This window comes from Zootoca vivipara, chromosome 1 (genome assembly GCF_963506605.1).
Source record: "Zootoca vivipara chromosome 1, rZooViv1.1, whole genome shotgun sequence".
Classification (NCBI taxonomy): domain Eukaryota; kingdom Metazoa; phylum Chordata; class Lepidosauria; order Squamata; family Lacertidae; genus Zootoca; species Zootoca vivipara.
The window spans coordinates 45,068,054-45,096,032 of record NC_083276.1 but is presented as its reverse complement, the minus strand read 5'-3'; the positions used below and the strand labels follow the sequence as shown (position 1 = coordinate 45,096,032).

The 27,979-nt window shown below is 41.2% G+C and overlaps 1 protein-coding gene across 4 annotated transcripts in view; it reads right to left on the bottom strand.

Moving 5' to 3' along the window:
• The window catches only part of DPF3 (double PHD fingers 3), a 197,609-nt gene that overhangs the window by 11,019 nt on the left and 158,611 nt on the right, over positions 1-27,979 (bottom strand). Inside the window, exons 9-10 of one of the 4 annotated variants that reach the window (XR_009557490.1) lie at positions 24,047-25,355; positions 62-19,407 (exon numbers count right to left, since the gene is read on the bottom strand). Coding sequence is in view for 3 of the 4 variants with exons in the window: in XM_060273700.1 (XP_060129683.1) it covers positions 25,147-25,355 (209 nt within the window). In the remaining variant the exon portion in view is untranslated. Of the gene's footprint in view, positions 1-61; positions 25,356-27,979 lie in introns of those variants that run through there. The other 3 variants (XM_060273692.1, XM_060273700.1, XM_060273705.1) reach the window with 3 other exon arrangements.

Sequence of the window (27,979 nt, the reverse complement as noted above, 5' to 3'; positions counted from 1 at the left end):
ACATTGCAAATGGTACGTGGGCACTTGTGGCCTTTCAACTAAGTTGCTAATCTCAATACCGGTAATGAAGATGAACTTACATCATTCTCAGACGTCCCACAGAGGCTGCAGGATTTGCACTCAATGCATTGCCACTGGTAGGTTTTGACAGCCTCAGTCATGTTTGCTGTGAACTGCAAGCAGGTTGGGTGACCTAGAGAAATGGGAAATGTCCACCCTTAGTCAGGCGCGCTTTGGATTGCTCCTTTAATCAAAGTCATAAAGTTCAGGAACAAAACACACATGGACATGGACCAATCACAACATGGGCTCCAAACTAATGGATATCAAAGAGGAAAGCAGGCATTAACCCTTTTGCTGCCGGGCACAAGAAAAACCACAAGTCATCCCTTCCCGCTTCCCCATTGGCAAAGCAGTTTTATTCAGAGCTCTTAAAAACATTGTGGGCTTTTTCTTCTTTTTCCTCTTTTACAAAAACAAGGAGAGTGAAAGGAAGGAACAAATAGCGCCTCCCTCTTCTAAATGAATCAATGTGGGCTTTGCCCACCACCTCACTTGGAGACCAATTTGAAACTTGCGGCTGCAATAGGAATTTGTATTTTTAAGAGCTCTGCACTCCCAAGGTTGGTTCGCACAGAAGAAACCAAATTGCACAGCTAACCTTTCAGGATCAAACAAACAAAAGGGGAGGGGGACACACCTCCCAACGACCCCCAGAACCAAAAATAATCTACAAAAGGAATAAACGAAGGAAAGCTAGCATAACAGTCACATCTATTGGGGACAGCTGCAGGGACTCTGGCCCCCTCCCCTACATGCGTGTCGATTCCAGCTTTGCAAAACAGCAGGACTACGGTAGCAGGATCAGCAATGGGGGGTTCTGGAGGGGAGGGGGGAAATACAAACAAACAAACCAAAGGTAGGGTCAGTGTTCCTTCTGCAAAACAAGAAAGACAACAGTAGACCACTGAGATAATGACAACAATCACCTTCTCAACCACGTCTCCCATCCCTCCAAGGTTTGCCTACATATATGCAATATTCATCTCTCACAAGCAGTCTTTTACATCCCTGTCTCAGCAACTCCCAAGTTTTGACATGCATCCAAAATGCACATGTGCAAAAGTAAGCAAAGGACATACGTGTGGCGTCCTACAGGACAAGCTTGTCATTTCAAGTATTTGCATGGCTTAAGACTTGCAGTCGTTAGCAATTGGGCAGGGGTAGGGACGAAATGACTTTTGATTGGAATGAAATCAATCAGCATAAGAGCTGTGCTCAAAATGAACGTGGTTACAAGGAGCAGCAACAAGGAGCAGTGAAAATTCCCGAAGAATTGATCCTCACTCTTGTTGTATTTCTGCACAATGCTGCGGCTAGACAGCATTCACCTTTCTTTTCTTCCAGTCTCTCAAAGGATTCTGAAGAACTCCTAGGGGGATAATGGCTCAGCTCTGAAGTTATTCGGTCTCATTGTGGCTGGCTGTCACCAGTATTGTCCCTTAGTATTTCCTGCAAAGCACAAGTAGACTCAAGAGGCTCCAAGTTCAAGGATCATGGGCTGGAGGGAGGCTGTTTAAGCCTTTCGCCCTCTTCCATTTTTCTGCCCAACTCCCCCCACTGCTTTTCATGGGGAAGGAGACAAAAGGCACCTGTATCTTTTCCACGGAGGTGGAGAAGCAGCGGCTGGAATGGAAAAGACTGAGCAGGGAGGGAAATGACAGATGGAAAAGAATTGAGCATATCCTCCTACCCGCCATTCCTTTGTTCAGACTCACTTCCTAAGGCTGCTTTTGGTCTTCAAAAAGGTCAAGGGAAACATGAGCACCACTGCATATCACATCTAGTTTAGGCCTCTGAGCAGAGCCACCAAACTCAAAAGACCACTTCTGGGCCACGGAACAGCCTCTATTGTCTTTTTGTTGTCTCCCCTCCACAAATTCTATTTTCTAAGGTGAGCACTTGAAGCTATTATGAGTATAACCCTAGCGAGCAGCCAATTCTAGACAACTGTTTGCAAGAATGACCATGCATGGGCTATTTCGGTGGTGCCACCTTGCATTTGTTCCTCTCAAGTCTAGCCATTCAACCAGCCCTCTTCTTCTACTTGTCTGGGTATGCCCACTCATCTTGAACCTGGACGGTTCTATGAGGTTTTGAATGTAATTTGCATGTTAGGAGTCCCACCGATTCCTGTGTACACATAGCTTATTGTAATGTCAAAGAGTGGTGGGCCTGACTGCTAAACCAGACACCGAATGGGAGATCTGTGATTGCGTCTCCCCATATAAGAGATCTGAGAACAGTGATTTGGACAAAAGCCATCATGTGCAGGGGAAGGGTTAAGGCCCCACAACATGTTGCAACTGTGATCCATCTCTCTTCCCCACCCCAGATATTTTGGGGAAAAAATAAATGTATAATTTGGTCCTCATGAGTTTAACGCAACAATGCAAAACTGCTATGTCACCCAGAGCAGTAGGATATTACTTCAGGCTGGATCTGAGTTACACATTCTGTATATTTTTGTCTATGACATCAGGGTAGGTTCTCCTGAACAAGCACTTGGTGATTAATTGGAAGTCTGCCTGGTGGAGCAATTCACTTCTACCAAGCTAAATAATAATAAAAAAGAGCGGAAAAAGGAAACCCTCACAATACACAGTAGCACTGAACTAACAACTTGTTATGAATGTTTAAAGGCAGGTGTATGTGTTTGTTTGTGCGTGCGTGCGTGCGTGTGTGTTGGAATTTACAAGGTTCATAATTGTCTGTAAGCCTTGCAACCCATAATAACTACAGTATATGGGGAGACAAGAAATACGTGTCTGTTGGTGCCAATTATTTTTATTTTTCTTATTTTCATTTTCATTTTTATTATATCATGTGACTGATCTGAAAAAAAGAAAGATGCTTGAGACTTACACATTACAGTTGAGGGACAGGCAGGGGAGACATTTGAAATGACAGTTGAGGGGAGGGCCCTTCCTATCTCAGTGAGGCACTTCCCTTATTATTAGTTTTAATTTTCTACCAGCTGTCCAACTATCCAGTACAACAAACAACAATTTATCTAGTCATTTCAGCTGACTGAGATTTAGGATGTGTGAAATCCCCATGAGAAATGTTTCCTTCTTCAGATTCTTTGTTTGCTTTCCTTGAAATTTTTGAAGTGTTTTGCTTAAGAGTCCTAATTGGGGGATGACCTGGGGATGGATAAAAGGTAAAGGGACCCCTGACCATTAGGTCTAGTCGTGACCTTCTCTGGGGTTGCGGCGCTCCCTAAAGTTTCCCCAATCTTGCTCTCCTTTCTGTGCACTTCCCTTCACTTTGTCGTTCGCTCATTGGCAGGCATCCCATAACAAGAATCCCAGAAATTACTGCCTTGGTCCTCTTTCACCAAAGGCCCATGCACATTCTTTACACAGAATCTCCAGCAAAACGCAAACTCTTCATCACAGTCAGCTGTTTTGAAGTAGAACCAGCCCTGAAGTAGAACCGTTTCCTAGCTTGCAATCATCTCTGGATTCATTGGTCATTTCACCATTGTTTTACAGCAGCCCCAGAATTAAAAACAGAGGTTTTTGTGAAGGGATTTCTTTCTAAAAGAATACTGTAAGTCAGACACATCTGAGAGAAAACAGATGGAATTCTTGAAGAAGAGCTTGCTTCCCAACACGCACACATATTTAAAAAGAGCGGTTGTCATTAATTGTGAAACCTTAATGACCAGAAATGCCATTAAGGGCAGGAGCAATTGCTGTATGCAGACATCCAATGACCACTAACGACCTTAACACAGCTCATTTATGCTTCTTCATTAGCGAATTCTCCGCCACAAGATTAATTGTGGCCACATATGCACAGCCACAGCAACCAGACATCTTAAAGCAAATCAATATCCCCTCCAAACAACAACCCTAATGACTTCAGGAAAAAATAATGGCCATTTACTTAAAAAAAATAATAATATATCTACCCCTCCCCCTTTTACTAAATGGCTTTCCTTGCAACAAAGATGAGGTTGTGCCAAGTGGGCCAGGAGGGAAGCTCTAGGACCTAAGACAGCAGCTCCCTCATCTGATTAGCCTTGCATGACAGCAGCCTGGAGGCGAGTGCTTAGGTTAGGTGGACTTCAGGGAGGAAAACTCAAAGAATGTAAAGACAGGATATCACTCCAGGTTGGTATTTTCTTCTCATTGGTACACCCCCATATTCAGCATTTGAGTAACTGGGAATTGAGGGCCATTATGGATTTTAACTGGTCAACGGTTGATGGGCCACACCTACAGTAAAGCAGAGTGTAGCCTGATTCACATTTCATACTAAGACAAACCTTGGCTTAACATGAATGAATGTGCAGGCTCCAGAAAGCAGCATGCAGCCACTTTGCCTCTCCCTGGTCCTTTTTGCTGCTACACTGGACTAGGCTGAGCTAAGCCAAGGTTCTCCAAACCCACGCTCATGGAGCCACAAGCTGTAACCAAAAACAAACCAATATTTGGCTTAAAATAACCTTTGGACCAGGTCTATGTTGGTTGGCAAAGCCGCTCCCCCAGTGGATGGCAATGGGAAGCCCCTACTGTATTTCTAATATTAGCTTCAAGGCCCAGTTTAGGCTAACCAGCATTCAAAATACAAATCTCAGCATTTACACCCTTGTCCTTGTCTTGGCAGCTTCCTAAGCTCAATGCTGCTGAAAAGCTGTCAATAAAACTTAGCTGTGTGCTGTGTCTCTGCCCTTCCCTGATCTTGTCCCTCTCTTAGGACAACCTATAAGGCCTTTCATCTAGCTAACTAGGAGCATGTAATCACAGAACAGCTTCCCTAGGATACACGGTGGCTATATTTTCCAGTGTAAACCTTGGCGGGGTGTACACTAAAGTCATGAAAAACCAGTTTGTGCAATTTAAGAGTCAACACAATACCATTACCAGCTCAGCCTCCAATGCTCCAATAATTAAAGGACAGTACAAAGTCACTACCAAAAGTAGGCCAATTGACTTCCCAGGATTTAATTGTGTTTAAAGGGGACGACAGAGGATGAGATGGTTGGACAGTGTTCTCGTAGCTACAAACATGAGTTTGACCAAACTGCGGGAGGCAGTGGAAGACAGGAGTGCCTGGCGTGCTATGGTCCATGGGGTCACGAAGAGTCAGACATGACTAAACGACTAAACAACAACAAAGTGATAGCTCTCTTCTTGTTTCAGAATTAAAACTCCAGGAAACAATTCATGACCTAGATGTACAACCCACTGAACTCGGCAGGAGTTTATTCTGTGTAAAAAACTACAGGATCAAGATACAAATGCTACACGACGAAGCAAGGGAACCTGTAGCCTTCCAGGTTCTGTTGGATAAAAGCTCCCCTCCACCCCAGTTAGCATGGTCAATGGTCAGGGGTGATTGGAGGTGGAGTCCAATAATGTTTGAATAGTATCAGGTTCCCAGTGTATATTCCTGATATATAGTGTTGTTTCTGGAAGACTTTTATTTTTTATTTTTTATTTGTTTATTTTTAACAGTCACTGCTCAGACTGCATTCTTTCCCTCTGAACTCTCTTTCTTCTACTTGCGGTAGTTTTCTAAACAGAATCCACAAGCACAGGTCCTGATTACAAATTTAACCCCAAATTCAAATAGTTGTGGGTTCCTGAATCACAGGACAGATTTGAAAACTTAATGCTACTCTCTCAGCAGGTCTGCAAGTTGTTCTTGAGGTAAATCATATTTACCCAGTTCGGTGGACAATTGGTCAGTGACGGACAAAGTCTAAACACTGTAGTGGAAAGATTTGTTTATCAGAGATGGTCTTCTCTCTGGTAATTTTGCAATCTTAATTCCCAAAACATTAGTCAGTACCCTTGCAATTTCTAATGTTCACAATGGTTACCCGTGGGTTATCTAACTCATATGCTATTCTCTTATCGGGCTTTAGAATTCCCTGGCTTTAAATATATCCAACCAAATCACCATTCTCGTCCCCATTATTTCTTACTTTAGTTTTGCTTTAGAATGTTCTGCTATTACTATCATTATCTTCAATTTGTAAGGATCCAAGTGCTCTTTTGTTATGGAAAACAGAAGCACAGCTAAGCTTATGTTGGCCATGCTGTGCTATCCCTTTATTTTGGAACTATTTTAATGATCTGTGTAAGACCCAACCATCTTCATGACCTGTCCTACAAAATGTCAGTAAAATCAATACATGCCACATTAACATGGTGTCAGAGGGTCGTCGTGGCTACTCTAGAGTAACTCCGCTTGAGTCCAGTTTGTCTTTAAAGACTTTTATTGTGCAAAGTATTTACAGTGCAGAGATAGCTTAAAACATGACCTCTCTCTCCAAATCTGAATCCAGCAATGGTGTACGTCTGTTTCTACACCAGCAAAGTAGTCAGGGCACCCCAAAACGCCTCCCCCTTGACCTGCGTTGCGGTGCTCTCCTTAACTCTTGTGCCGGAAGGAGTGATGCCCTCTCAGCCTCCTTCTGCTCAAGGCGGTGGAATCCTTGAGCCCTTGCCTACATCTCTCCTCCCCTGAGCTTTCCCATCGTTCTGCGTACTGGCTTCTCTCTCCCTCCGAGTCTCTCCCTTCTCCCCTGGCTGCTTCAGACCCACTACTGCTCCCTGTGCTTGGCGAGGTGGATGTTAGGATGATGGGGGCTGGCTCCCTGTAGGGAGTCCCCCTTACACATGGCTTTGTGTATCTGCTTCTCGTAACTGTGTTGATACTTTCAATTTCACATTTGGCTCAGTTTTATTTCCCAATGCTTCACACAACAAATCCTGCTTTGGACTTGAACCCCTACATGGGGCCACAGTTGACACGAGGTCAGGGGGTGCTCCACCCCACCTAGAGCCTCGATCTACCCTCTTAAGAATATTTCAAGAAACAATAGATTTGTGACATGACAGCTTCCATTTATAGAATAAGTTATTGGTTTTTTCAAGTAAGAGAAACAATTTATGTGTTGTTGATGCTTACAGTTCACAGGCAGTTAAGTGCACAGAGGTTTGATGAAAAGATAATGAAAGTTTCTTTTGGTTACAAGAAATTCCCTGGTTTTCTATTAATAGTGTTAGAAATTACCAATTATATTATCAAGAGCAGTTGTTGGACCTGTTCCTTGCCAGCACCCAGCACCAAATTGATCCTGCGAGAACTACTCACAACCAGATAATAATAATAATAATAATAATAATAATAATAATAATAATAATAATAATTTATACTCCGCCTTCTGCCCTGACAGGACACAAGATGGCTTACAGATAAAAACAAGAATTGCTAAGAACAAAGAAAACACGATCATTAAAAAACAATTAAACATTGATAAAATTAAAACTATATACATATATACCTATCCCATCGTGTGGCACTTAAATCTGTTCGTTCTGCTGGCCCACTATGGTGTGGGGAAAGGACATTACATATCTGAAGGAGAAAAAGAACAAACTTTTCAAAGGCTTGTTAGTGTCTGAGTTTAAAGTTAGCGGATAATTTATTTTAAATAGATCAAATGCTTAGATTTGCTATTCTTACATCTCAGATCAAATAGGTGTCTACCACGCGGGTTAAACCACAGAGTCTAGGGCTTGCTGATCAGAAAGTCGACAGTTTGAATCCCTGCAACGGGGTGAGCTCCCGTTGCTCGGTCCCTGCTCCTGCCAACCTAGCAGTTTGAAAGCACGAAGTGCAAGTAGATAAATAGGTAGTGCTCCAGTGGGAAGGTAAACGGCGTTTCCGTGCGCTGCTCTGGTTTGCCAGAAGCGGCTTTGTCATGCTGGCCACATGACCCAGAAGCTGTATACCGGCTCCCTTGGCCAGTAAAGCGAGATGAGTGTTGCAACCCCAGAGTTGTCCGTGACTGGACCTAATGGTCGGGGTCCCTTTACCTTTACCACAACACTTACAAAGCTATTCAAAAATCAAATACATAACTCACTACTGACAGGTTTTCCCTACATACTATGCCGCACTATCCTCATATGTCCTATCAATATCTCCATGATCATGGCATCTTAACTATACCATCTGCACATCAATTCCTATTATAAAGTGACATACTAAGCTCTCAGAAGAAAGGGATGTATTGTGAACATGATCCATTCTTATGCCATTCCTTTTCCATTCATACTCGCCAAAGTGACTATTTGGTTGAGCTTTAAGTGGCAAGAGGTTAGTTGGAGCTTCTGCTCGGTGATCGTTCATGTTTTAATTATAGTTTATATTTTAAACTCAGGCTTAAAAAGAAATACATTGTATGTAAATACATTTTGCTGAGTTACATGTATTATAAATTTTGGCTAGAGCTCAGCAACCATGGCAAGCTTCCTTTTCACTGAACTGAGAATCAAAGAAGAAGTAAAACTTCTTAAAGTAAAAACTTTAAGATGAAGAGTTAAAGGAACAAGACATCACACCTGGGTTCTTCACTTTGACACCTAGGCAAAGATAAAGAAGGCTCAAGACAGAGCTAAACTAGGAATCCTCATCACAGCAACCCCTGTAAAATGATGTGTCAGTCTTAGGGGAAAGTAGTTATGCTTTATAGAACTAGAAGACAACATTCTTTAAGACAGAGGTTTTCAACCTCTTTTGAGTCCACGGCTCCCTTGACCAACTGCATTCTTTCCGCGGCACCCCTGTGGGGCTCAGGAGCCCAGTTAGGTCACCCCTTGCCTGCAGAGCTGGCAGCCCCTCACCTCTTTTCGAAACCTTCCCTTGTAGAGTGTTCCCTCAGCCTCCTCTTTTCTCCCCTCTCCTTGGGAGTCCTCCAGGCAGCCGCTGCTGCTGCCCCTAGTCTCTGAACATTCCCCCCTGCCCCAAAGGAAGGTGCCTCCTCATGCTGCCCCACAGGGACCTGGGCAGAGGATGTCCCCAGTCCTAGTGGCCCAACGGAGACGAGCCAAGGCACACTGGTTGAAAACCACTGCTCTAAGACATCTTTATCTAAGACATCCCTGTTGGAGGGTTTAAACAGCTCAAGATTGCTCACAGCTCCATGCCAAAATGCAACCAACCATCTATTTCTGTATCAACCACTGTGGTTCCCATTGCAAGATCCCTGCATTAAACAACTATGCACATGAAACTAGGACTTCATGGTAGGAATATTGGCCATATTTTCACTGGAAAACCCAATAAAATGCATCTCTTTGTTGCACCTAAAATTCTTGAAACTTCAGACATAGAGGAGGGAGAAGCTGACTTTTCATCCTCTATAAATAAGCTTCGTTAACATAGTAAAGGCAAGATTGGAAAGGCCAAGAAATACAAATGTGTGCTTTTCTAAACAGTATGCAAACTGAAATACAGCCATCCTTTGCACTTCTCCAAATTTTGCAATGCAATTTTCCAGCCAAGTACCATGTACAAAAATATGCATTTTTGTGGTGTGCATAAAAATTTATATAGTACTAGTGAAAATAGCATACAAAAATGCATTGTGTAAGGGGAAATGGCTTTGCAAAAATGTGTATATTCGGATAAATTCACATTAAAATGTTGCTGAATTTTCATGGGGGCTTTTAAAATAAAAAATAAATAAGTGATGTGGAAATGTAAAGAACCCGAACTTAAAGAGTGGTGAAAGAGAAACTGAGAGAAGTGGAAAGAGAGAAGATATTAAAACACCTAGCACTACACAGAAGTTTGGAGGTAATCCCAACAGAACCAGATCCTCAGGATATGAATCAAGGGTTTTGAGAAAAATACAGTAGCAGAGTTCAAAATGTTACCCTTCTTGGAACCCTTACAAGACAGAACACACAAGAAGAAGTCACAAAGAGGAAAACAGATTAGTGCAAGAGGATGCACTTCTGGACAAAATGTAAGGAACAGAGAGGTGCATGTACAAAGGTAAACAAAACCTGCATCCATCCAACTTTAATGGCAGAGGCTTTTCTGGTCTCGATCTCGGAAATGCCAAACAGCTAACATGTGAGCTGAGTTACACACCCAAGAACTGTCTCACCTTCAGTATCCTGACAATGAAGAGCCTTTGCTAATAAATTAAAAAACAAACAAACAAACACCAAGGCATTAAAGATGCAGGGCTGACACCTGGACCCAAGCATGCAGTAATTATTGATTGGAGCCTTAACCTGAGATCTGTTGATAACATGGCTTCCTTATAATTCTCCTTGTCAGGCTAAATACCTAGTGCATTGCCTCAACTTTTACCAAACTGCCCCTTTCTGACATTCCTAGTTGCTAGGGGAAATGCTTGCTCCTTGCCTATGAAATCTGCTGGGGAAGCACTCAAATGACCTTATATTGATGCATCAGCTTGTTAATGCACTAGATAAGGCGCCCAACGCTGTTCAATTCCTGGGGGTGAATTAGGTCACTGCGACCTCCAGAAAACACAGATAAACACACACACACACCCTCAGTACATATTACAATAAGCAAAGCATTATGGGGAATGAATTGCTAATTGCCAAAGGCAGTTAGACAGTTTAACAATCCCAACAGGGAAGGAACCTGTCTTCATGCAAAGCAAGGGGATTTAATAGCAGGAAGACTGATATGTAAAACTGGAATTTAAGCTTGTCATGTAAGCGCCCTGAAAATAAAGCCTCTTCAACCTATAAGATACCGGTACTACCAATCAAAAGTACATAAAATTTAACTTACTCTGGGCAAATCTTTCATGCTGAATGTACCTCTCTGCAAGGGCATTTTGCTATACTTGACTGCTGAGCTAAGGGCAGACAAACAATATGTTGATAGGAAGGAAAGACAGGCTGGGTGAATTACCACAATGCAAGAGCTACAAGGGGGTGCTCCCTCTGTACCCCCTTTTCACCCATCATGACACCCTCGGCAAACTTCATCAGGGGAATCAGTTTCTGCAGGGCCTCAGGAAGTTTTCAGCCTGGGCCAGTTCACACACCACAGAGCTTTCAATCAACTTGCAAGCTCACTAACCCTTTCAAAATGTGCAGCCAAGCAAAAACGACATGGTCATGGTACGCTCAAAATTCAGGGTAGCAGAATTTGTGGTTGTCCCTCCCCTGCCCCCAAATACTTAATAAACAACACCATTTCCCACAAACTACACATGTACCTTTAAACTTCCTTATAAAGCTATAATGCAATGCAATAAAGCTTCTCTCTCATCCTTACTGGGTTAGTACAAACAGGCAGCATTGTGTGTGCATGATTTGTAGTGCTGCCCAACAGACAGACAGATTTAAGGTAATACTTACAAAGAATGAATCTATGCCCTTGTACTGCAATGGCTTCTCTTGTTGATGAATGAAAGAGAAAGTTTCAAATGCATCCTCTATCATTTCACTCTCACCTGGAACTAGCCCAACGACCTTCTGAAACCGAAAGATCACCCAGATACTGAATCTTCTGTCTTTTCAAGTATTTTTTGAAAAGCATAATGTTTCATTATGGTATTTTGCATCGTGTCTACAGATTTTGTACGTACAAGAAACAAAGGGATTTGTTGTAGTGGCTTTTCCTGTATCGGAAAAAGCTAGCATTAATTCAAATATTTATGTAAACTTGGGAGGAGGAAGAGGTAACAAGGTAGGGTAACTGGAAGAATGTTCTTCTTAATCCACAAAAGAAATATGACAATTGACAATCTGCCTATTTTTATGATTAAATATATCCTGTTTGTAGGGAATAGTGTGATTAATTTTGTATTATTAGATGTTATGTGGACGTGGGATGTGCAGATCTTATATGGCTCTTACATTGGCGTTTCCATTACATTCCTACGATTATTTAGCGGTTGCTTATTAAATATGAGAGAGAGCAGATTCAATACAGTAGAACTGTAGAATCTTAAGAGCTGGAAGAGGACCCAAGGGTCATCTAGTCCAACCCCCTGCAATGCAGGAATCTCAGCTAAAGCATCCATGACAGATGGCCCTCCAACCTCTGCTTAAAAACCTCCAAGGAAGGAGGGTCCACCACCTCTCGTGGGAGTCTGTTCCACTGCCAAACAGCTCTTACTGTCAGAAAGCTTTTCCAAATGTGAGCAAGTGTATCACATTTTCTATGAACCAGGTCAACAATGTGTCAGTGAGTCATACTGAACTGAAAACACTTGGAATAACATATGTGAAGAGTTCGTATAGCAGCTCCAGGGGAGGTTGCAGTTAAGGTTGTTTGAACCTTTATTTGTTTGTGTAAAATACCCTTCCCCAATCTGAGGTCCTCTAGTGGTTTTGGACTCCAATTGCCAGCAGCTTTAGCCAGCAGAGTCAATGGTCAGGGATGATGGGAATTGTAGTCCAAAATGTCTGGAGGGCATCTGGTTGGAGAAGGTTGGTGTCAACATACCTTCGGAATTAGACAGCGTATCATAGCTGCCAAGTTTTCCCTTTTCTCGCGAGGAAGCCTATTCAGCATAAGGGAAAATCCCTGTAAAAAAGGGATAACTTGGCAGCTATGCAGCGTATCCTCTTTCGATTCAGAGTCATTGCACAAGGCTTTGCAGTTATATCTTTAACAAGATAGAGAAGTCTGTAGGTTTACACAAAACGTTAAGGGATGCAAAGACCATGTGCTAACACTCTTCATCGGAGGGATCTCTACCCATGGGCTCTGAAGAAGCTTGACAAGATACAGCTGATCTATTAAATGATAGGAATACATTTGAATGGGTGCCTTTAAGCAGGGGGTGGAGATCTTATTTCCAATTTTCTAGCAGTTTCTTTCTTAGAAAATGATATATTGTTTACTATCAACTCTAGTACTAAGCAACACACTTCAGAAACAATTTTTACTGTGACATTTTATGTTATATTGTGGGGGAAGATTATAATTTCCCATAATTAGTAAACTGAGAACTAAACTAAGTACAGCAATACACATAGCTAGCATGTGCACATGATGATTTAACTGTTTGTGTCATGCACAGATACGCACTGTTCAATAGTTCCGCCTTTTACATTTATTCCTGCTGACACCTGATGGTAATACTAATGTACTATTCTAATTTCCATGTCTAATAAAGGCCGAACCAAAATAAGAAGATTCTCTGCTGAGTTCTGCTCAGTTATTTACCTTCAGAGACTATTTCAACCACTTGATGTGAGTTCAATGTTTAAAATTTAACTTCCCATTAAAGAGAATGATCTATTGATTTCCCCTCCTTTTCTTTTCAATTAGAACCAATTTAGTTTGCTTCCATTAGAAACAGAACAAACATTAGCAAGATATGGTTATCATGTTTAGTTCTGTACTAGCAGTTGATCCTCAAGATCTGCATTTAGCACAAGCCATTAGCAAATAGATGGCTGGGGCTGTGAAGCTCATCCTGAAGTTCGGAAAACCGTATCAGGACTGATTGCTTCTAATGTACCTGGTACTACTATAGAAAAAAGGTTGCAAGCACGCGGTGAATTCCACTTTTATACCAGGCGGAATTGCTATGGAAGAGCAGCTTCTGCTGCACAAAAATGCTTACAGTACCTGGAAGAAAGTCCCATTGAACTCAGTGGGTCTTACTTCTAAGTAGATATGAATACAATCATTTACGGTCTGCAAATAACAACACCCTGAAGATTCCAGGCCCCAGGGAGATTAGACTGGCCTCGAGCAGAGCCAGGGCCTTTTCGGTCGTGGCCCCGGCCTGGTGGAACGCTCTCTCACAAGAGACCAGGGCCCTGCAAGATTTGACATCCTTCCGCAGGGCCTGCAAGACGGAGCTGTTCCGCCAGGCCTTTGTCAGGGTTTAGTCTGACTCATTTTCTCTTTGTATAAGAACAAGCACGAAGGAGGTTTCCCAGCCCGCTCACAGGTCCTTACAATGTCAGTGGAAACAGTTGGTCCTGGGGAGTATTACCCACTTTCAATTTTAACCTGAGGATTGTCATTTGTCCAGTTTTAACTTTAACTTTAATTTATTTGAATCAATTTTGGGATGCATTTTAATCGATTGATTGCTTGTTTTTATGCATATTGTATTATTATTTTTATGCATATTGTATTATTTATATGATGTTAGCTGCTCTGAGTCCAGCTCTGGCCGGGGAAGGCGGGGTACAAATAAAAAATTATTATTAATTATTATTATTGGAAGGGACCTTAAGGGTCACTTAGTCCCACCCCCTTGCAATGCAGGCATCTGAACATGTGCTCTCCCATCCAATTTGAAACCATACTGGACCCTGCTTAGCTTTGCAAATGTGCTAGCAATTTTATTGCTGCACTACCAGGGGTGGGGTTGGGGGGTTGGGATTGCATTGTAAACTCTAGTTAAGAAAGGATTTCAGGGCACATTAAAACTTTTGAAATTAGTTATCAAATAGATCTCCCTAAAGGCTGGATGGTGTGTAGGAAATTGGGCCTCTATAACAGACTTAGAGGTCTAAGTCACTGAACTCGCTACTGAGAAATGAATAATGTATAAGCATGTCTTATCAGAGTTGAGGAAAGAAGTTTTCAGGTTGCTACATGTCCTGAAATATTTGGCATAGTTCTGATGGCATACTGGGGGCATGGGGGGGGGGAACCACTCAACCCATTTCACCAGATATATCTACAAAGGGGCCATTGGAAAGATGTGCTGATTAAAGTACAGTTCAACCCATCTGTCCTATTAATGCTGGCATAGCAGTGACAGAGTGAAAAATAGCACCATTTCACCAAACTGTACTTTAAAGTATTGCCAAAAGCCCTGATGAGAACACTGGTATGAACTGGAACTATAATAATCGCCTCTACAACAAAACACAAAAACATTTCTGTAGTTAAATCTCAACTCTACAGGGGAGATATAACCTTCTTTTGCTAGGCAGAACTATCAGACAAGGTGATCAGAAAGGACTAACACCTGTGAATAATTTCCAAAGTTTTGCATCTCTGACATCAAGCAATGGCTACAAAGGCTGCTTCAAACTGTCATTCGTTTTACTGTACTTACTATAAATCTTTGTTTCTGTAGCAGTTTTTAGCTGGACCTCATCTGCATGTCATTCAGTACTAGCGCAGACCTTTAAATTGGAGCCCAGTCAAGTATTTCTAATGATATTGAGTACAGTGCTGTTAAAGGAGTTTCTATCCTGAAATATAGAAGCTTTTCATGAAAGAGGAGGGGGAATTTTTAGAATTTGGTATTACTGAATATGGTGCTTATTTTGTAGGGTTGTTTATCAAATTCACATTTTAGTGCTTATGCTAGTTTTAAAAATATCAGGGTAATAGAAAAATTGGGTTCTGCCTAATGCTGTTATAACAGCCTCTGCCACAAATAAAAATAAGAGTTACTTCCTTTCCCTGCCATTTTCCATCCCACCCCACAAAATCAGTTGAAACTCATGCACCTTTAACACAGAGATATTTGGCAGGTATATTTGGCATTTCCTTGCAAGAGCTACAAGATGGGGAAATACCTAATTTCTGTGTTAAAGGTACTTGAGCAGGGCTCCCCATTCTCATACTGAATAAGCAGTATCACGAGCTATTAATGCTTCATAGGCAGCTTCCAGCTCAGGAGCAAGAGTGTACCACAACTGGGCAAAAATATGTAAACCAAATGATTTCAATTAATCACAACACAGAATCATATAATCACAGAATTATAGAGTTGGAAGGGGAACGAGGGTCATCTAGTCTAACCCCTGCAATGTGAGGCTCGAACCCACAACCCTGGGATTAAGAGTCTCATGCTCTACCGACTGAGCTGTCTGACTCTCGCTAACACCAACTAAAGATTCAAATAATTTTATTTTGCTTTCTGATTAGTTCTAACATGATTTAGAGTCCAGACTAAAGAGATGCTAGCAAAATGGTTTACATGGTAGTTATCCTCTTTTGGAAAAGAAATGGAAGTTCCTATTCATAGGGAGCTCTGTAGTGTAGCAATGGGCTTATATTTTGTACACACCAAACTGCATTTAAATCTGAAAGGAGCTCAAGTGTACATTAACTGTAGGTCAATTTATGGCCTGTGTGTGTGTGTGTGTGGTGTGTGTGTGGTGTGTGTGTGTGTACACACATATATACACATTAAGAGAGGAACAACTGCAGGATTCTATTTGGTTTTACATTTCATTATATATACTACTGATCAGGCTGCCACACTAATTTTAAAGTTTCTATGAATTGTACATCGACCTTACAAAAGAAATCAAATGCGTAGTTTGATTCTTGTCAGTCTGATCCTACGCATGTTTGCTTCAGAGGTAAGTCCCGCTGAGTTCAGTAGGACTACTGTTCTCCTAGTTAACTGATGAAGACTTAAGCATTCCTAAGCAATTATCATTGTGCTTTAAACCTTTAAGGATTCATCACAATCCTTCTGGAAGTTCTGCTCTGAAAGCCCACTGAAATGAATGTATATGGGAATGTACAATAGCTGTAGCATGCAACTCTCGTGCAGTTTTCTCCAGAGGATTCTGCCCCTTGGTTCCCTATTATATTACACACACACACACACACACACACACACACACACACACACACACCGTAGTTCGTGCATAAGCTACTGCGGGAGCGGCTGGGAGGGGCTGACACCTGTGGAAGGGCCAGACTACACATCATATTGAACAAGCATTGTTTTGAAGGAAAAGCGGCCTTTAGGGACTCCAAGCCAGTTTCCCACAGAGAATCTCCCCAGTTGCACCTGAAGATGTGATTGACAGAATCTTTGAGTTAACAGTAGTTGGGGGTTCAGTGGGAATCCAGTGGGGGACCCTAATCTGGACCTGGGAGCTCCCAGAATGGATTTTAAATGGCCTTTTGGAGGTTTATTTCTTCAAAATAAAACTGGTCAGCTTAACCATGCTATTTCTTTACATGCCCAGTGGAACATGTAGTTTTGCCTTGCATCTCAGTGGTAGGTGCTTTGCCTACAGAAGGCCCCATGTTCAATTCCCCATGCATCTCCCATTAAGAAAGACCTTGGCCTGAAACCTTGGAGTCAGTCAAACTGCCACAGTAGATAGCAGGAGTGAGCTACACGGACAAAAAGTTAGACACAACATAAGGTAGCCTTGCACATCCTGTTCTCTTCTCTACCTTCACAGCAGCCACTGACTATGACTATGAACAAAGTCAAAATAACAATGGAAAACAAAACAAAAAAGGTATGTTAGACATTGCATTTTGTTTGTTTGTTTTTTGAAAACTGAAATAATATTTTACCACATGGGAAAGCAAACAAAAATAAGTAGAGAAGGAAGTTTTATTTTCGGTATGGAGGACAGCATTGTAAACAATGAGGACCTTTAAAAACTATGTACAACAATTGCAGTTTCACAATTTTTTTCCTTTAAAAAAAGGTTGGGTAAATAAATATTTACAGAGAAGTATACAGGAGGCGCCTTGGAAGTTGATTTTAAATGAACACAAAACACAAGTTAGTACAGTTTGTGCATTTTGTATCTAATGGGAACATTTGTTTTTAATGGCAGCATAAGGAAGTCTGCAGATTTCCAAGGGAAATCACTGAAGCGACTGTCTAACTGGGTCTTCTGTCACTGAGCTCAATAAGAGTTCTGCCATTGATTTTAATGTGCAAGTGTTCTGGAGCTCCAGCTCCTCACTTTTGACCCTAGGATGAAGATTTGACCTACTGAGTTGAACATGTCTGATACTTTTCTGGACTGGATTCTGCATTGCCCCCATAACCAGCATCCCTGAAAGAACAACTGAGCATGCAAAATTCATAGCACCACTGCTGTACAGTTGTATATTTCAAAGTGGTTTCACTCCCCTGGACTCCTGAGCAAGCTCAATGAGAATGCATGATGGCTGGGTTTGCTCAGTCCTCTTAGAGCAGGATCGCTCTAAGAATTTCAGGAGAAGGCTTCAGGTTTAAATCGTATAGGGATGGTGTCATTACCTTTACTCAAAACCAAATCGTATAGCAGACTAAGCACTCCTGTGCACACTGACTAAGGAGTAAGTCACATTTTAACTCAGCGAGTGTTACTTCCAAGTAAAGGTGCATAGAAGTACATTGCACAGTACAATTCGAAGGCTCACACAATCAACTTTTTGACATCATCTGGTAAGCAAATATCCACTGAAAAGTTCTATCAGAATGGCTTTTCCAATTGGATTTTCCCAGGAACTATTCTGGATCAATTGGAGCCTGGAGTCATGTTCATACGTCCTTCCCAGAATAGGTAGGGATCACTCTTTAAAAGCTGTCATATAAGCACCAGCTATCACATGTTGGTCCTAACAAATTACTATAGAGAGAACTATGACCTGTGGCTAGATCCAACTGTATAAACTCTGCCTGTATAAACTATTCATGGAAAGATTGTTTTTAATATTCTGCCTCTTCCCAAATATTATTTCAAATGCCTCTTAGAACAGTTGTAGAGAAAAAGGTTTCTCTCCAGATGTATTGTCCTGGTTGCTTCTTTTTTAGTTGCTTACATTATTTGTGGACTATAGCAAGCAGCTGTTAGCTGCTGATAGGTAGGTCTCGAGTGGAATAATCCACGCAGGAAAGCAACTTCTTTTCAGACAACGGAATCTATTTTATAAGCACCTAGTTTCAGTGGCATTATTGCTGAGAACTGGTAACACCCAAAGTTCCTGTAAGATGATAGTGCTGGGGAGACTGTGCTTATAGTCCTTGTTACAACAACTGTCCAAGTCCCAGCATTTCATTTCCAAAATATTTTGTTCAAAGTTTTGACTTTTGCCCTAATACAATACATCCAAGCAGGAAACATTAGCAGACATTCAGGAAAATAAGCCAGAACAACTTTAAAACTTACCACATCCAGTTTGGAAAACAAAAAACAAAACACCCAGCGTGTGTATGAATGGCATCTTTAAAGTAAGAGAAAGCAGAGTTTATCTTTATTTTCATAACTTAAAGAAAAAAATTAACCTGAAAGCAAATAGTCAGTCTTTATCTTACATTTAAGCACTCTAGGGAAAAATCCCCTCTTCACAAGAATTGCTTTTAAATTTTGAAGTAAAATGCATTTTAAACAAAAATACTGTGCAACATCAGCACTACTTTTCTCTCTTAAATATTCAAATAAATAAAATAACTTGTTCTATTTTTTGTCAAGGTTTTTATCTCTCTCATTTGTTTGTTGTTTTCAGTCACTTCTACTGTAAATCAGTTCTAGTTTGACCTGGGCTTTTATATATATATATATACGCACACACTTACAAACTCATACAACATTTAAAAGAAAGGGATTTTTTTAAAAAATAAAATAAAATGGAAAGGGTATCTTTGTATTGCACAAGCTTAGGGAATCCCCAAGACTTCTCTGAGCAAGTGCCAGCAGGCGTTCCACAGTCCAGGCTCCTGTGTGGGATGAGACACAGGTATGAAAGGATCAGGCAATGAGAGGAAGATCAGAACATCCTGGCTATTCTTGGTTGGCTTCTTCCAACAGTTTTCTTGAAGGATGATGGATTCAGAATCTTAAGTGAGCGCAGGACCGTTATCTGCAGAAGGAGAGGCAATGAAAGGGAAAACTAAAAAAGCAAGCCTCATACAACAGGCAGAACAAATGGGATGGGGTCTGCTGCTCTTTGCACATTCAGTTTACAGTATTCCTATTGAATAGAGTCCACAAACAAGAATGGAAGTGCTCATATGCCTGAAACAGTTGCACAGAAGAGTGAATTTCAGCAAGTACCGTATATATTGACCGGCCACAGGACTGCTGAGGTGAAAACTCCTCCTGATGACTCTCCAACTTTTTTTTTTTTAAAGTGTAGGGGCCCTGTGCTTTATTGCCTCTAGACATTACTAGGAGCAAATGTTAAAGCCAGCACTATACACTTCACTGCAACAAAGAACGGCAATGCTACAGTTCAGGACAACTCTGTGACTACAAACCTAAGGACTGCCAACCATAAATGGCAATCATAGCTGTGTTGGTTTAATGTTGGAATCAAATGAAAAACTTGCAGTTTATCCTTGACACCAACACCTCGGCCTATGAGCTGCTAAAAATAGCCACAATGACTACTTCTCACAAAAGTACATCACACGACCATCACCATTCTCTATACGGGCACACGGGCACACTCACACTTCATAATTGAAACATTTGCTGAAGAACAATATTGAATTCTGAAACCAAGAGGAGTAAGAAAGGATTTTCATACTGTGCACCAGCCAAATTCAAATATTTCACCAAGTTAACTCAAATTCTATGCTCATATGTAAACTGATTATTTTGAATGAACCTAGTTTGCATCCTTTGTTATTGACTCAGTATTTTCTTTCTCTTTTTTTCAAAAAGAGAGGGGAAAAAGGTGCGGTAATAGGAGAAAAATATATTGGAAATATCAACAATGGGAGTTTATGAATGTGGGAATCTGACTGGGAGTATATTGGTAAGGAAATCTATTTATGCAGTCCTTTGGATTGTGGTTCCATTTGTACCTACAATACATTACTTAATTAGTGTACTTCAAGCAAGTTATTTCAATGGGCTTAAGTATGGGCTGGGTTGTGGCCCAGTCTGTGTTTTCAACCATATCTGCACAACCATGGAGATTTTAAAGGTTTATTAACAGCTGACCCAGGGGACCCAGGTGGCGCTGTGGTTAAACCACTGAGCCTAGGGCTTGCTGATCAGAAGGTCGGCGGTTCGAATCCCTGTGACGGGGTGAGCTCCCGTTGCTTGGTCCCAGCTCCTGCCAACTTAGCAGTTCGAAAGCACGTCAAAATGCAAGTAGATAAATAGGAACCGCTACAGCGGGAAGGTAAACGGTGTTTCCATGTGCTACTCTGGTTTGCCAGAAGCGGCTTTGTCATGCTGGCCACATGACCTGGAAGCTATACACCGGCTCCCTCGGCCAATAATGCGAGATGAGCGCACAACCCCAGAGTCGGTCACGACTGGACCTAATGGTCAGGGGTCCCTTTACCTTTACCTAACAGCTGAGATACTTGGGGTTTTACAGCAAATAACAGACACCACACTTATGGAAATACTATTAGTGTATGTGGATTTATGCATGCAGAGAAAAAGGACAAGAAAGGGTTGATCTGGGTGTGCTTGTCCTACACCTGCAGCTGCTTAAGTGTGAGTCGGCAAACTTGTGAGTGAGTCAGAGAGTGACTCAGCACAATCTAAAGTATAAAATGCCCTTGTGTTTATAGCAACTTTGCCTCCACCCCTGTTGCTTGGCTAGAACTTAATCTGCGTAGGAACGCTGCAAGGAGAGCAAGTTGCTGGAAATACTTTTTATTACTTTTGCTGTGAGCTATCTCTTGGGACAGACTGAGGTAGGATTACTTTATACTACTGCTAAGCTAAGGGGCTGCATTATCATTTGGACCCTACCCAAACTGTCTGGTGTTTTTCTTTCCCATTCTGGGTTCTCCATTTGCACGTTTGCTGTAACCTTTCATTCACCTAGGAGCAGAACATCCAGAGGGCAGATATTACTATAATGAGCAAAATTCCCAAAGAACCATACCTGGGCCTATTCCAACTTTCAGATTGAAAATTTTGTTTTGTCCCTGCCTCTCATGAAGATTTGCCGGATTCAGATATGACAGCAGGCACAGAAGGCATTTAGCACAGATGGTGTCCCTTCTACAGGCTATGCTTATCAACTATCTGATCTGCTCCAGGCTTTAGCAGGAATGATTTTCTGTATCTATGGAACTACAGCCACAGGCTGAAAAACAGTAAATTTGAACAACTTCCAACAATGAGTAATAGATGGGGGGTTGAAACTGCCCTCACCACATGGGTGTCCAACACAGAAACTATGGACCATCTCATTATATATAGTTATAAGTTTATTTTTGCTACAATCACAGTAGTTAAAATGGGGTGCTTTTAGGCACTATGTTTTATCAAGTTGGCAAATATTAGGAGAGGATGCAGTGTTCAGATTACCACCTATCTGCCATTAACTTCCATGGTGTATTAGGAGGTACTGCTCTCCGTAACTCAATGATTTGTGTGAGAAAACAGCCGATAGTGCCAAAAAAGAAAGAAAAGGAGGAGGAGGAATCTCTACAGCATTGGCCTTGGGAGATATCTGTATGGGAAATGCATCCGGAAGACAAAATGTATTGAGGAGTTAATGACCTGACATGGTTACCCTTCCTGCATCTGTTCCTTCTCCCTCCCTCGTTCTTAAGTTTTTGATGGTGTGAGAACAGTATTTAATGGCCTGAGAACATTGGGAGGAGGTGCACACACAGCTGCCTTAATCAGTTGTGGAGGATAATGCTGGGTGCCTTCTTTGATGTTGGACATTGTTTTGAGAAAGTGAGGCGTTGGGAGGGGATGGTCTGCACATAGATACACAGGCTATCTATGAAATTGGACTGTTTGGGCAGTTTCTTTGAAGCTTGTGCCTGAACTGATCGGCCACAGGGCCATGCAAACTGAGGCCACCTGGGGGAGTCACTTTGCCCATTCTTGAGGGCTTCCAAGTGGCAGATTGAAATGCTTGCTTGGTATGTATACGTTGCTTGCTGTTTTAGAATAAAATCCTTAATCTTCTCACTTACTTGTGTACTTAGTATGGTTTCTGAATCTCATTTTAAAAGAATCGCCTTCCGCAAGGCAATATCAAGTCAGGAGGCTGGAACAGATGGTGCAAGTTGCACCCCTGTTTCTTGCAATAATGAGATTATGTATCGTGGGAAACAGAGCACAGTTTCTTTTCTGTACTTATTAAATGAAGGGTGGTGCTTCCACAACCCAAGTTCAAACTCACGCTCCCTAGGACTGCTCTGTACTAGGCTACAAGTTCTTCACCTCCACATCCCACAAAAAACTTTGCCTCCCAGAAGTCCCTTCTAAATGCTGCCGCCTTTTCTCAGTTCTTGCTTTATCACTCTAGAATGTTCTGCAAACATTCAAGCACCAATGATGCTATATATACAGTGGTACCTTGACTTACGAACGACTCGACAACCGAATTTTTCGACTTACGAATGGGGGTAATGGCTGCACGCTTACAAATGTCTCGACATCTGGGGGGAAAACCATGGCGGTTTTAGATAGGGATTTTTCGACTTACGAATTTTTAGATAGGGTTGCTTCAACTTACATACAGTATTTTTCCGTTTCCAATGCATTCCTATGGGAAATCATGTTTCCAGTGGCATTTTTTGACTTATGAATTTTTCGACCTACGAAGGTGCCTTCGGAACGGATTAAATTTGTAAGTCGAGGCACCACTGTACATAGCTGTTGCTGGGACCTTGATATATATGGGAGTACTGTAACACACAAAGATATGGTCTGATCATAATCCTATTATCAATTAAAGCACGTAGAAGTATAAAGTCAGACCCTTGGCCCATTTAGTTTGTTATTGCCTTCCATAATATGACCCCTCTAGATGTCTTGCCCTAAAATTCCCATCAGCAATGGTGGTTGGGGCTGTTGGGAGTTGCAATACATCATAGGAAATCACTAGGTTGGGGAAGGCTGGTGTATACTGATTGGCATATAGGGATATTTCCCAGCCCTTCCTAGAGAAGAACCTCCTATGTTAAGTCAAAGTATCACTGATCTATTTTAAGGGGACAGCAAGCAGTAACATGCCCTCGTAGAATAATAACAGGAAACAATCATTAATATAAAATATGGATCACACACACACACACACCTCACATACATATATACCCCATGACATTTTTTCAAACTTCCATCTATCTTAGGGTCAGGCTTCCTCTCGGGAACTCTACAATTGTCTAGGTCAGAACTAAAGATCACACAACACAACACAACACAAACATAGTGCTTATCCATGCTGCACTTTGGGGATCTTAAGCTAACCATACTTGAGTGCTGGCCCAGTTATGATAATCATATCCCACCTTTACTAGCCCTTTGCTCTTCCCTTTGCAGCATGAGCAATGAAGAGAAGCTTCTAATAAATCATAGTTTATTGTGTCACCTGAACCAGGAAACTATGGTTACCAACCAGAACAAGCCAGGATATTAAAGCAATTTCAAATTGATATGACCACCCAAACTTAGCCAGTATGTCTGCATTGTGCTCTTTAAACAAGAATGCAGAATAGTTTGGGACAAACTTAAGTACTGTACAGGCATTTCACAAACAATGAAACATACTTCATTTTGGAACATACCTTTCAATCCTGCTGCTCAGCTCTATGGTGGTGGAATGAGAGAGATTCTGTCTTTTCTACTGCCCTTTGAAGATTGGCGAGTATTGCTTTGGTTTATTTCAACAGGAGCTATCAAAAATAAGACTAAATGGGGTTTTTGTTTTGTTTTTTAAAAAGTAAAAGAAACGTGAGGTATTTTTTTTCCTTTTCATTTCTTTTCAAGGTTCACATCCTTTGTTTCATTTTTGCAGAATCTGTGACTTGGTTGTATTCCATCCCTGTGCTTGGAAATGTCTTTCCACAACGTAGAAGGTAAAGGAGCGAAACGTAAAACACAAAGCAGTGGCTAGAAAAAGATGCCAAGGTGGGGAGAGATGAAGCATTCCTTACAGACGACAAATGTGTCCAAAATAAGGAGGCAAGAAATTCCTCAGTTTTATGTTCTTTGTTGATCTTCCTTGCCTTTTTATTTTTCAAACTGTTAAAGGTGAGGACAGCAGGAATATGAAGGGGGAAGTCACAAAATCCAGTGTGCTACAGTAAATGCAAACTTTTCACAGTGCAAAAGTCACACTGGCAAGGGATTGAGTTTCCTTTCCATCTGGAACTATCCATACCACAGCGGTTTCTCTTTCTGTAGTTAAGATTATCAAGTAGACTTCATTGCTTTTTTTTTTCTTTTAAACTCAAAACGTCTCTCTTTCTAATAATATATAGAATATATAAATAAATATATAAGCACTCTATGAGGCGGGTTCCTGGTGTCCAACCCTTCTGTACTCATATTTTTGTATCTGGCTGATATATATTAAAAGTCCAGAAAATTAGCTTTCTACTACTTATTTGTTAAAGACGTCTACATTTCAGTGGTTGTAAGGAAAAGAAGGGGCATGAATGATCGTGAAAATAAAATAACAAAAACTTGCAGTTGTTTTTCTTAATAAAAAGAGAAGGGAAGTTTTCTAAAATATATATACTGTTGTGCTTTCAGTGTACACATCCAAAAGTGAAAATGGGTCTAACGGGGGGGGGGGGGGAGAGAGAGAGAGATGCAACAGCCACAATAAACGTAGCAAAAAGGGCAGGAAGTAGCTCATAGAGTTTGTGTGTGATTAGTTATTTTAGCAGCCGCCCTTTTTCTTTGTGGACGGGGAGCTGCTGCTCTGGTTTGAGAGAGGCTCTTCTGAATCATCCTCTTCAAAGCCGTGAAAAGTTGAGGTGTCGCTTTCAGATGTGGAACCGAACAAGTCCTCCGTAGTGTGTGCTGCTGCTGCCGCCGCCACTGCCACTGCCGCTGCCTCCTCCTTCCTGCTTTCTCTTCCCAAATGAGCTGACATGTATGATGAATATATCAGCACATGGGTTAAGCAACAGGCATCAACCATTAATTTCATCATTATCGCTTATTATCACTATTCAACAGTTCAAAATATGTAAAGAGATCTCCCAGCCATACAAATATATGTATTTGTCTGTCTGTCTGTATATATCTAAAGTGAGGTTCAGGTTGATAACAGAGCAGCAGAACAACAGCAGGAGCAATAAGGAAAGTATAAACTGAATTGCATTTGAAAGAGTAAAAAGCAAAACAACCATCACAGTTGCCCATAAACTAAGGCAGCAAAAGGGTTAATATTGTTTTCCTCTCTTTAAAACATACAGAAAACATTTTTTGGTGATTATTTTGAGCAGCTTTAAAACAACTCATACTGTGTGTAATAGTAGGAATCCATTAAGAGTATGGGGTGCGATGACTGGCCTTCATTTTGGCATCAACTGCCCTAAATGTATTATTTGAGAGTAATAATCCATTTCAAGAGTTTTCCATGACTTTAAAAAAAAAAACCAAAACACCCTCATCCTGATCTTTCTGCACCTGTTCTCCTAAATGGTATAGTTCTTTTGTAAAACAAAGTGGGAAACTTTTCCAGAACTAGTAAATAAGTAAATACATATTGCCAACTTAGTAAAGTTTCTCTTTGTAGATATGTACATATATAAAAAAGGCAGATAAAGCAAATTTTAAACATTTAAAAGCATTTCATCCAAAGGAAAAAAAGGTTTCTAATATAATATGTAACTGTGACACAATTTTCAAAATACACTATATTCCTGGATCCATCCTTCGGAGAGTGAAACGACAATACCCACATTGTTTCTTGTTCAATAATTCCAATTAGCAGGACTTCAAATAGATGAAGGAAGTGGATATCGAGAAAATATTCTGATATACAAGTATCAGAAAATGTTCTGATGTACAAATCATATTTCCAAAGATGAAAATACGTGTAAAATAGTAACACTTAATGATTTTACTATGTCTATACAGGCAAAGAGGTTAACCTGTCTCCTTTGGTCATATAAAGGAAGTTTCTTCAATGGGTAAATGAGTAAGGTTTTTGTTAGAATTAAGAATGATGTGCCACCCAGACTGCATGTGCTTGTACCCAACATGCTATATACAGACTCAGACATCCGTGTAACAGATAACTGACTCTGGTAAACAATTCAAACTGAATAATAGTTGCTTTGCAAAAGGATTCCATTCATGGGAGTGTCCATCTCCCCCTCCCTACTAATATACTAGACTCTATAGTTAGAAAGTCTACGTGTCACATTCTGCAGGTGGTTTGCAAATACTGTATGAAAAATAAATGAATAAGAAAAAGCTTTATATCTAAATTATAATGTAAAATTAGGGATGCTGGAAATACTGTATAGACAGGGGCTACCAAAACAAAAAACAGCCCAGAAGAACTGGATCCAACTTTAGCTGACGCACCCCAATGGCAAGCACAATCCTAGCAGAACCTAGGAACACATCTGAAAGACTAACAGATTTATTGTGGCATAAGCTTTAATGTTTTACAAGGCAGGCCCAAATTATTTTGATGCCTGAGGCAGAGAAGAAACTGCCCCTGCCTACACTGCAAGTCAAGGTACACAATACCTCAGGCCAGTCAAGTTATTTTGGCACCTAAGGTAGAAACTCCTGCAACTGCTTCTTCCTGTCCCAGGAAAGTACAACAATGTCAATTAAAACAACCAATGGTTTTTCCCCTTTCTGCCAGTATGCAGTATTCAGTTGTTCTATGGAGGCTCAGCCTCATGTTGCCCTTGGGGAGGGTGAAGCTTTGGAGTACTGATACCATTTTTTCTAGGAAAAAAGCACTGAAAATAACCAAGAATTTTCTGCCATTTCATGACACTCAAAACCAGCTACCTAAGGCAGCCACTTTACTCAGCCTAATGGTAGAAGAAGAAGAGTTTGGATTTGATATCCCGCTTTATCACTACCCAAAGGAGTCTCAAAGCGGCTAACATTCTCCTTTCCCTTCCTCCTCCACAACAGACACCCTGTGAGGTAGGTGGGGCTGAGAGACTTCAAAGAAGTGTGACTGGTCCGAGGTCACCCAGCAGCTGCATGTGGAGGAGCGGAGACGCGAACCTGGTTCCCCAGATTAGGAGTCTACCGCTCTTAACCACTACACCACACTGGCTCCCTGGTAGGGCTGGTGCTATAAATGACCTCATTGATTATAAGCATGGAGTCTTATCCTCAGCTAGCAGATGAATGTGTGTAATTCAATTTAACGTTTAAATGTTTGCAGAATGGGCCTTGGGTTGCCACCTTTGGTCAGGTTAAAATAAAGAATATGTCGGGCAAAATATGGGACAGGTCAGAGTGGGGGGGGGCAGGCTAAAAAAATTTTTTCTTGCTCTCCACTAGGGTCCAGGAAAGTGGGCACAGGATTGCAGCATGAATCTGTTGTGCTTTGTTTACTCTCTGTAAAGCACAAAATAGCATTCTGCTGTCACCAGCAAGAGTTTGGAAGGAGTAGGGAGAGTTTTGGTGACCCACCGGTTTTGATAAAAAGTTGACTACTGGTTTTTAGAAGAAGTTTCTGCATCATTTGGACAACAAAAAGTAGATTATCCTACCATGTAATTAAT